Genomic DNA, 11121 nt, shown 5'->3' on the forward strand with positions numbered 1-11121 from the left:
CTCTGAAACAAATAATGCAATATATGTTAAGAAAAAAAAGAAGAAGGTAGCAGGAGGGGAAGAATGAAGGGGGGGAAATCGGAGGGGGAGACGAACCATGAGAGACGATGGACTCTGAAAAACAAACTGAGGGTTCTAGAGGGGAGGGGGATGGGAGGATGGGTTAGCCTGGTGATGGGTATTGAGGAGGGCACGTTCTGCATGGAGCACTGGGTGTTATGCACAAACAATGAATCATGGAACACTACATCTAAAACTAATGATGTAATGTATGGGGATTAACATAAGAATAAAAAAAAAAAAACCCAGGGTGACTGGTGGCTTTGCCTTCAGTGACTAACAATAGCATGGGCTGTGCCCCAAGGACGCGAGCCCCACTCTGGGCCACTGCCTCCGGCTTGGCTGGGGCGGGGGGCACCCCCAGGGAGAGCACCGATGTGGAGGGGAAGCTCAGCAAGCCCGCATCAGCTGTCGCCCTGAGTTGCATCTCCACCTCCAGACTCTCAGCCGAGGAATCAAATATCCAAATCAACACCAGTCTTCTCATTGTAATTGACAATAACAATTGCTACTAAATGTAAATTTGGGACGCCTGGGTGGCTCCCCAACGCACTTTGGCACCCAAAGTCAGATGCTTAACAGACTGACTTTGGCTCAGGTCGCGATCTCGGGGTCCTGGGATCAAGCCCTGTGTGGGGCTCTCTGCTCAGCGGGGAGTCTGCTTCTCTCTCTCCCTCTGTCCCTCCCCACCTTCCCACCCAGACTCATGCTCTCTCTCTCTCTCAAATAAATAAATAAAATCTTTTTAAAAATTAAAAAATATATATAAAATAAATACAACAACAACAGTGGTGATGAATGAGGAGAAGCCAAGAACTCTGGGCTTGCACAAATTCTGAATATTGTTCAAAATGGTTGTTTGGAACATGATTTCCTAAATAAGAGCTTCGACATTGACTTTTAACATAGAGTACATCATTTATTTACTAACATAATTTTTACATGTACTAAAATTAATCTTACTAGTTAATTTCAGAAATTAAAACAACAAAGCAGACACATTGACAAACACGTGTAAACACATAAAGGGGGTAGGACATGAAAAGTGACTCTCTCCCCCACCCTGGATGCTCAGCCACTGTGGCCAGTTTTCTGTGCTTCTTTCCCCAGAAGGGTTTGTCATTTTGAGACTATTAAAAAATGCTGATTTAAGGTTCGTGGGGAGCAGCATGACGGGCAGAGTGGCTTCTATTTTTCTACATGAGATATCTGATTTTTTAAAAAATAATGAGCACATATTACTTTTATACTATCTCTGTATTAAAGAAAGAAAATCTAGGGGCACCTGGTTGGCTCAGTCGGTTAAGCATCCGTCTCTAGATTTCGGCTCGGGTCTTGATCTCAGGGTGATGAGTTCAAGCCCCGCATTAGCTCCACTTAAAAAAAAAAATCTATTAAGAAGAATCTACTGGAATTGAAAATGGCACAGATATCGAGAAGCCACCAGCACTGGGGAAGGCTGGAAGTGGAGTCTGTTGGCTCTTCAGAGCTCTGGGAAGCCAGCGGCAGCCCCTGACCTGGACGCCCGGTCCCTGCTTGCTCGCTGGTACCCCTCATGCAATAACCCCAGAGATCAAGACCAGGAGACCCTCAGGATCAGCAACCTCTTCCCGGAGATCCTGGCACTATTGTCCACAGGCTCCCAGGGTCCCGGCAGCTGACTGCCTAAGAGCAAAGAACAACCACCGTCCCCCTCCCAGGCTTCCCGGTCCCTCAATACTGACGTTTCTTTACAGCCAACTCTGGCAAGACCCTGCCAGGACTCTCCGTTGGGGCCAGCAGAACCAGGATCACAAAGGTGTCCTTCGTTCACTTTTCTAGGCAGCGGGGACTGATTCGGGACACACAATGGACCAAATAATTCCCCCAAGAAACCGATCCCGGTACCATAAAATCCACATCCCTGAGATTCTGGGAGAATATCAGGGCCTGAGTCTTCCCTTGACAAATTACATAGTCTCTCAGCTCGTGCTTCGGAACCATCCCTACCAGCCCAGACATTCTGTCCTGCCCCCTCTCTGAATTTTTATTATAAATGGAAACTGATCCGGTTTTGGTTTGTTTTCTTTATATAAATATATGTCACACTATTGAACACACTCCCGGGAGGCTCTGACACCTCCCTTTGCCCCCCTCCCCACCCCGGGCAGTGCAGAAACCTTAGTCCAGAAGGATCTCCATGTCATCTGGACGAATATCAATTTCCATTGTACCACAGATGTCCTGACAGACCAATTAATAGAGTTCCAGCAAATACATATTGGCCGGGGAGGCCCCACGGCGTGGTGACCAAGGGCTCTGCTCTGGGGTCAGACAGGCCTGGATTCAAATCACAGCTCACCAACTTCCTATGATCTCCTTGAACCTCAGTTTTGCCATCATTAAAACGGGGGTAGTGATAGTATCTCACAGAGCGGAGAGGACTCGATTCTTAAAAATTTGCTAAGACCCTCAGCACATGCCCACAGATGATAAATGCTTTACAGATGGTAGCATTATTAATGATGCTTAGTATTAATAATCAAGGTGGGGACGCCTGGGTGGCTCAGTCGGTTAAGCATCTGCCTTCAGCTCAGGTCATGATCCCAGAGTCCTGGGATCGAGCCCCGCATCGGGCTCCTTGCTCAGCAGGAAACCTGCTTCTCCCTCTCTCTCCCTCTGCTTGTGCTCTCTCTGTCAAATAAATAAAATCTTTAAAAAAAAAAAAAAAATAAGGTGCCCCAACTGCATCCACCCCTGAGCAACGTCAAAAGGAAAACGGTGCCAGGAAAAGCAGACATGGGACTCTGCCGTATAACACGTTTGAGTGCTTGAAAGGAGAAGGAAAGTAGCGGGAAGGAAAGGCCCACACTTCAGGGCACGGTAATCTGCCAAGACACAGGCAGGGGAAAGACTGGGAATTTTCTTCCCAGCTCCAGAGTCCAAAGCTTTCATAACTTATTACTAAATCCTTTCCTTGCACTGAGTTTTGGCATCAAAGGTCTTGCTTCCTGGGGTAGCTGGTTTTGTTTTTCTGGGAGAACAGGGGTCCACGTGTTCCCCTTTCGACCCAGTCCCCATCACCTGCAGAAAGACTTATTCATTCAACACTGAATGGTCACTTGCTATGTGCTGGGCGCTTTCTAGAAATGCTATTTTAGGCACCTCCCGTTATAGTAAATTCTTCTGTGGTTGAATCGATGGGGAGAATGCCCCAGAAATAGCTTGCCGTAGATCCAGCCAGATGCCAATCCCGCCTGGGGGTTCTCCTCCGACTGGCTGGCCTTGAAACCCCATCTCCATTTGGAGGGCTATTATTTTGTATTTGTGGAAAATTTGAGAGTAGCAACAGTGCATTCTGCTTATCGAATAAAGATGGGCCTTCCCATTTTTGGGGTGAGTAATGGGTTACTCATATGGAATATAAATGGCAGTTCTAAGTGACAGAAAGACTAAGAAAACAGATCATCGCAAAGGCCCGTCTCCTTGGCTAACTCGCACGCGCGCACAGAACAAACAGCCCGTGTATTCCAGAGATTTCAGGGAGTGGCCTGGGGGAGAAGCAATTTCTTCTGGTGGAGCCTAGAAGGGCCAGTGAGCCCTGGCCTCTGCCCAGCGCATGGTGGGTGGTCACACTGGCCCAGACACACTGCTGGTCCAGTAAGTGGAATCTGTCATAGCCACAAAATGATCTGAGAAAAACTGCCACTACGAGAAAAGTGTCCAGCTTTGCTGATGAAAAGTAAAATGACCATAAAGTGATATTTTCTGTTTCCTTGTCCCTCATTCAAGAGGCCCCTTCTTCATAGGCTTGCTACCTCTGGGCAAGCATTAACTGCAAATCCATGGCATCTTGCTCACAGTATCCTATATGAATCGGTTTCTTTTTCCTGATCCTCTTTTATCAACTTAAATCCTGATAAAATGTAGATGACTTTTTTTTTTACTCTTCTTTTTTTTTTTAAAGACTTTATTTATTTATTTGAGAGAGAGAGAATGAGAGAGAGCACATGAGAGGGGGGAGGGTCGGAGGGAGAAGCAGACTCCCCGCCGAGCAGGGAGCCTGATGCGGGACTCGATCCAGGGACTCCAGGATCATGACCTGAGCCGAAGGCAGTCGCCCAACCAACTGAGCCACCCAGGCGCCCTTTTTTTACTCTTCTAAATTCAGATTCCTCCCTAGAGATCCTCTTCAGCCCCTCTGTCCTCTGACTGAATTTCTGTAGAAATTTCTATTAATATTTCCTGACTCCGTTGAGCCTTTAGCCAATGTGATCTGCACAGGGAGATGATCTGAGGCCCCCGAGTCAGCCCCAGCGGGAGTTCTTTGGCCCGAATCATACAAGCACTCCCACTGTCTCTCGTGTGCATGCGTGTACATCTGTGTTTATGTACATGTGTGTGCATTCGTGTTAGAGGGGAGGAGTGGAAAGACTGTGTGTCTCCTAGCTCATCTGTATTGGGATGGCCAGGAAGCAGCGCACGAATGTGAGGATGTGTGTGTGAGGCTGGGAGGGTAGGAGGGGAGAAGACCCTGGAGCGTGCGCTCTGCTAGAAGTGAGGTTCAGCCACACCTTAGGCCGATTCTGGGATGTCTGGCGGGGAGTCCTTATTCCCACAGGGTGGTGGCCCAGCGAGATGGTCACAGGAGCCACCTTTGTCCTAGACCTTTGTCCTAGGTGCCTGGGCCACCTTCGGCCCTACCTTCACACAGCCCCATGCTGTTCCATCTCACTTGAATACCAGCCCAGAACTTGGGCACCTTTCTTTACCCTCCACTTCCTGGCCCTCCCAGAGTCTACCCCTCCGCTGGGACCCACTCCGTGGCCACAACAACACCGAGGCAAAGACCATTCTGCTGTCATCCCTGGGAGATTTCCTGGAGCCTGGTTATTGAGGGACAACTGGACCCCAGTTCCAGAAGCTGCTAGGCCCCAGTGTCCCTAGGGCCTTAGAAAGATTTGAGGCTCTGAGTCCCAGGGATAAAATGGACTATAGGGAAGTCATTCTCCCGCCCTGGGAGACCTCCTCTGGACCTCTCCAAAACTCAGCCAAACCCAGCCCCACCCCCGAGGGAGGACACTGCCTCTCTCCACTAGGGGAGTGGAAGCAGGAGGTCCAGACAAGTGTGTGGGGGGGGATATCCCCACCACCCCCACACAGCACTGGCCACCAATCTGCCATGGGGAAGGAGGGAGCTTGTCTCACTCCTGGGACAGATGCTGAGCATATTTCCTGCCAAGAGACACTGTCCAGGAGGTCCCGACAGCATGGCCCTCCATGGCTACCACCACTTGGCTTGCTTTGTGCCCTCAGCCCCTCTCTGTAGACCGTGAGCTTTTCTGCCTCTGTCCAAGGTTTCCCTATCGGGAACACCTCCTTTTTCCATCCTCCTGAACCTTCCCATGACCTGGGCGGGGCTTAGCCACTCCCAACCATGGGATGTGATATTTATCTGCTGCTATCTTTCCCTTTCCCTTGCTTCTAAGCAGTTCGACCCAGCACGGGCATTAGTGCTAACATTCCCCCCAACGCCTGGTAAGAGCTCCCGAGTCCCTCTGCCACCAAGTGAGCCCCAGCTTCCTTGTCTGCAAACTGGATAATCGCAGAACCCTCCCTCGTGGATTAAATGCACAAGGATTATAAAGGATAACACATCCACAGAGTCTAGGAGAGAAGCCTTACACAGTGAGTGATCAATGTGTCAGAGCCAAGACTTAGAGTCATGATCCCCACATCAGCGTCCCACGCATGCAGGACAAGGAACAACACACAGCGAAAATGCTGCAGACACAATGCCCTCTCTTGCATTCAAATGCTTCCCCCTGCGTCTTGCTCTCTGTGTCTCTTGGTCTCTGAACCCCGGGACACCCTAAGCAGCTATCCGGGAGCCTCACGGTTGAGGTGCTCGTGAAATCCCCAGTGGCCTGAAGTCAAAAGTTCTGTCCTTTCTGATCTACAGACCAGAGAACCTGCCGCGAAGTTCATGCTCCCAGAGACCATGATGCCTGGGCCCCAGCCCTAGGGCCTGGGCAGGGCCAGCGTGGCCGGCATCAATGCACCTCCATCCCCCCCACCCCCAGTCCCCGGACACTGCTGCCTGCGCCCCTTCTCCTGGCTGCCCCCTGGCTTCGTACAGAACAGAACAGGCACTCACCTCGATGGCCTTGTAGAAGATGCTGGTGCCGATCTGGACGACCTCCAGGTTCTGCTCCTGCTCATTACGTGCGCACTTGATGTAGGTCATCCAGCTTCGGTGGTCCTCCTGGCTGGCATCGATGAAGTAGCGCACTGTGCCGTCCTCATTGAACACCTGCATGCAGGTAAACGAGGGGCTGAGTGAGGCAGGCTGTGCCGCAGGTGCCCCCTGTGACCGGGCTGGGCCACTGCCGGTGTGTCCTCCTACGCTCTCTCCATCCTCACGACAGCCCCAGGAAGGGCGAGCAGCTGTACTCATCTCAGTTTTCCAGCTGAGAAAAGGGGTGCTCGGAGCAGTGCAGTGACTTGCCTGAGGCCAGGCAGCTAGAAGGGACCGACAGGGAGTCAGTCTCCAGGGCCCCACAGGCTCCGGCGGCCACGTATTCCCCAACTCTGGAAGAAAAGGGTCTCCAAGGGATCACTGACTCGACAAAGTAACAGCCAGCTAACTCCCTGGGGATGCAGAGGTGCTCCCCAAAGCAGCAGAGAGCACGGACCAGGACCTCAGAGGGGGACACAGGAGCCTGGAGAGGGAAGGCTGGCTCACTGTGGCACCCTGGCCTGGCCCAAGCCCCCTTGTGGGAGCTATCAAGAGTACTCAGAGATCAGATTGGGCCCCAACTTCCTAACCTAGCAACAAATGGAGAAGATAACTACTGGCCCAGGCCTCCAGGGAGGGAGGAGGTGAGGTCAGGAGAAGCATCTGGACCATCCCCCTGTTCCCTTCCTCCTGCGCCTGTGACCAGAGCCAAGATTTGTCACATTGGGCTCCTCCAGGGACTGTCAGGTGGGGGCTGTGGTGGGGACCCATGGGGGGAAGGGAAATGAGATTAGGGAAAGGGTGCACCAGCCTGGCCTCGGCAAGGTAAGAGCCCCAGGGGAGGAAGAGCTTTGGGAGTGGCTTTGTCCTAAGGGTGTCCTAAGGGTGGCCGTCCCTGGCATCTGGCACTGTCAGAGGAGAGCAGGGTCAGAAGGCCTGGGGTGGAAGCCTCTCTGAGCTTCAGTTTCCTTCTGTAGAATGGGAATAATAATTCACAGGGCTGATGAGATCATTTGGTGGAATGCGGGCCGCTGACTCAGAAAGTTATCTCAACGCCAATTCATCCCCCATCATTTCCAGTTGTCACTGTTCTGCCTGGGTTGAGAAGCTCATTCCTAGGAAGCACTGGCCCCTTCCATTCCCCACACTGGCCACCCTTACCCCCAGGCCAGGGTGGTTCAAAGGGCTTTCCTTGCAACTTCCTCCCAAGGAGAAGAATGCAGGTAGCTGGGAGGTTGTCCCCAGGGTTGGCTTCAGCGCTTTGGGCATAACCCTGGGCAAGCTACATGGCTTCCGGAGGCCTCAGTGCCCTCCTCTGAAGTAGGGCCAACAACAGTCCCTAGGGTTGGCCGGAAGAAAGAGGGTCAGATTTTCTGAACAATGGCCTTAGCAGCCTGGTTTGGGGAGGCATCGCCAGGCATAGGGCGGTAGGATCCCGGATCCCACGTCAGGGAGCGACAGGGACGGAGTGGCGGCTGCCTGGGGCCCTCCCGCCGGCACCCCTCTCCCCCGGCCCTCACCTACCTCCCACATGAGGTTGTTGTTCTTGCAGATGTCCACGTGCTCCGGGGCGATGACACGGCCAGTGAAGGGACCCATCTCGGTGCCCGCCTTGATCCACGTCTTGGAGAAGATGCCGAGGCCCTCGCCCGGGATGGAGCTCTGCGCGATGATCACCTCCGCAGGCAGCACCAGGCTGGACAGTTTCTGCACTTCTGTGACCGCCGCCAGGGCAGGGGGACTGGGTCAGAGCCTGAGGCAGGGAATGGCCCGCCCTTCCCGCCAGAGACCCAGGCCAGTCCTGTCCGGCCAGACCAACCTCAGGCCCGCCCCGAAGTGACTCCGGGGAAGTCACTAGGGTGTGTGTGTGCGGGCTGCGGAGTGGGGGAGGCGGGCGGCGGGGGGGGGGGGGGGGCGGGGTGCTCAGTGCAGGAATCTCCTCCGTTTGCAACCGGGGGATCCTCTGTGCCCTCGGAAGCAAGAGGTGCTTTGGGGCTCATTTCTAGGGGCTTTTATTATTTTTATTTATTTGGTCTCTCCACTAATTCTCAAAGCATCCACAACGTCCCTGCCCCCCCACCCTGGAAGAGTTTAAGAACGACTGTGCCCTCCGCAGCACGCGGTTTTACAAATGTGTAAACTGAGGCCAGCTCCCAGGAGGAGGTGATAGCCAAGCTGAGACCTTCCTTCCGCGGGACGCTCAGCGCTCACTGCGCCTCCCTGCACTGAACACAGGGCGCTGTCGAAGGATCCCGGTTGCGGCCAGGAGCTCTGAGTCTTTTCCGGGGTGCGGGAGGCGCTGCGCCTGGGCGCCGGCTGGCTACGGCGCTGGGAAGAGACCTCAGGCTGCGGCGCGGCGGGGGTTGGGGGGCGGCCGAAGCTCAAAAGGAACGTGGGCTGCGGCGGGCAGCCTCCGGCGCTCTCTGTGTGACCCCGGGCCCGCCTCGGTCCCCCTCGGCGCCCAGGATCCGGGGTGCCAGAAAGGGCGGCGCCGGGAACCTGGGCGAGCCCTGAAGTCGCCTCTCTGGGCGGGAAAGAACGGGCGGGCCCCGGCCCCCTGGGGGTCCCCCTGTCCGGCCTGGCAGCCGGAGTAGGGGCGGCGAGGCGCACAGGGGCGGCCTCCGTGTCTTACAAGGTTCCCCTCTAAGCTACCTGGGAAAATAGCCGGCGAGCGGGCCGGCTGAAAGCGGGGGGGGTTAAACGGTGTCCATTGCGGCGCGGCCGGCAATTTGTCACGCTGTTAAAGTGATAGCATTCATTCGGTTCCATTCGAAAGAAATTGCTAATTCTAAATTCATTAGCCCTGGAAGAATGCTGTAGCAGTAAATTGTAGCTCAATGCGGAGGGGACTTGTTTAAAAGGGGCCGAGGAATTCCCCTTACAAAAAGGGGGGATTAGATGGTTGACATAGCGTGAATGGAAGTGGGATTAGTCTGCACGGTAAATTAAGAGAGGAACAGAAATCGTCACGGGGGAAGAGAGGGCGACGCGCAGAGATGCCAGCGCCGGGGAAAGATATTGTTTGCACGTTGATGAATGAGGAATAAGAACTTGAGACATCTTAAAGAAAAGAAACTTTTCTGGCTCTCTCTCTCTCTCTCTCCCTCGCTCCCTCAGCGGCTTTCTCTGCCGGCCCGCCCGCCCGCCCTCCGCCCCCTCCCCAGCCCCCCTGCCTTTTAAAGTTCTCGGTTGAAGTGGGAACTTTCGCGGGTCAAGCCCAAGTTAACTAAATGAATTTTAAACCCCTTCTTTTTGAGTCAACTGCTATTACACGCCTAGTAAGGCTTTAGATGTCGGGAACCCGCCGGCTCAAAGGGGTGAGGGGCGGGCGGGGGGCCGCGGGGGGCCGCAGGGCCGGGGCAGCCTGGACGCGGCGATCCCTTCTCCGAGCCGCGCGGGGCGCGGAGCTGCTTCCCGCCCCGCCCGGCCTTTGGCTGCTCGCGCCGCGGTTCGGCTCCCGGGAAACTGAGGCCCACCGAGCAGCCGCGCCGCCCTGTGTCCCTGCCGCGCGCCCTGGGCGTCGCCGGCGGGAAACCCGGCGGCGCCGGGAGGAGGGGGTGCGACCGGCCTCGACGGCGCGACTCACCGCCGGAGAAGGACTGCGCCAGGACCTCGGCGGTGAAGGCTGTCTTGGGGCTGGCGTGGTGGCTCTTGTCCTCGAAGAGCTGCTCGCCCAGCACGTTGCGCCAGCGGCCGTAGAGGAAGCTGTGCAGGATGTCGGAGGTGATGACCTCGGCCAGCGCCAGCCCCGGCGCCTTCAGCCCGGTCTTGAGCACCAGGGCCTCAGCCGGGAGCACGGAGCCCATCATGGGCTGTCCGAGGCTCGCCGGCGCCGGGGACGGACGGCCGGGCCGACGCGGGGATGTGGCGGGCGAGAGGAGAGCGGAAGCCCGAGAGAAGAGGGTTGTGCCGGAGGAGAAGGAAGAGGAGCAGGGGGAGGACGAGGATGAGGAGGAGGAGGGGGAGGACACAGGAGGGAGCGGGAGGCGAGGCGGGCTGGAAGGAAAGTGAACGAGGGGGAGCGAGGCGGAGAGGGAGAGAGATGGGGAAATCAGCAGAGGTGGCAGAGGCGGCGCGGAGGGCTGGAGAGACGGGGGTGGAGGCGGAGGCGGGTGCGGGGGGTGCGGGGCGGGTGGGAGGCGGGTGGCTGCAGAGAAACGGCGGCGAGGGGCTCTCGGACGCGCGCTCGGCTCTCGCACACCGGCCCGGACGGTCTTCCCCTTGGCAAAATCTCAGCGCCTTTATAGGAGCCGCAGTGACCCTCCTAATTGGTTATTAATGACCCCCTGACGTCGGACAGACTTGTTGTACCCGGCCGGGCTCGAGGAGCCCTAGTCGCGAGAGCTCAAGGGGCGGGGGCGCGCGGGCCGCTCCGAATTGTCCCTCTTCGCTCCTCCCGCCTCTCCCTGGCCCTTCCTCTCCAACCCCCCCCCTTCCTCCTCCTCTCCCCGTGGGAAGCGCCGGGCTGGGAGGGAGGCTCAGCCCGCGGCGAGGAGAGGAGGGGACGGAGCAGGGGAGGGGGCGCGGCGAGGCTCGCTCGGACTCCAGGGACCAGACTGGGTAGGAGGGGACACCTGGCCTCGGGCCCCGCCGGCCCGGCGCTCACCCACTGCCCCAGGCCGGATCTGCGCTCCTCATCCCCGCCCGGCCGGGCCCGGCGTTCACCTCCCCTCCGCTCCCTGGCCCTCCCGGCCCGGCCCGGGCTCTCCGGAGCTCCGAGCCCCAGAGCGCACACCGCGCTCCTCTCGTGCTGCAGACGGCGCTTGCTAGAGCCGTGCGCTTCGCTTCAAACGGGCCGCTCAACCACCCCGCTCGCTGCTCGCCGCCGAGTGTGAAACTCTTCC

General features: G+C 56.3%; 1 protein-coding gene across 1 annotated transcript; it reads right to left on the reverse strand.

Moving 5' to 3' along the window:
• Nucleotides 1-6196: 6196 nt before the first annotated feature.
• LOC102738731 (PR domain zinc finger protein 12) lies at nt 6197-10086 on the reverse strand (the record flags this gene model as incomplete). The annotated part of the gene is made up of 3 exons (XM_006746122.2): nt 9864-10086; nt 7802-7992; nt 6197-6352 (listed from the first exon to the last, which is right to left on the reverse strand). Coding segments are annotated over exons 1-3 (570 nt in total), but the record flags the coding sequence as incomplete, so codon positions are not given.
• Nucleotides 10087-11121: the final 1035 nt, after the last annotated feature.

This window comes from Leptonychotes weddellii, unplaced genomic scaffold (genome assembly GCF_054177405.1).
Source record: "Leptonychotes weddellii isolate Sample4059 unplaced genomic scaffold, ASM5417740v2 HiC_scaffold_4903, whole genome shotgun sequence".
Classification (NCBI taxonomy): Eukaryota; Metazoa; Chordata; class Mammalia; order Carnivora; family Phocidae; genus Leptonychotes; species Leptonychotes weddellii.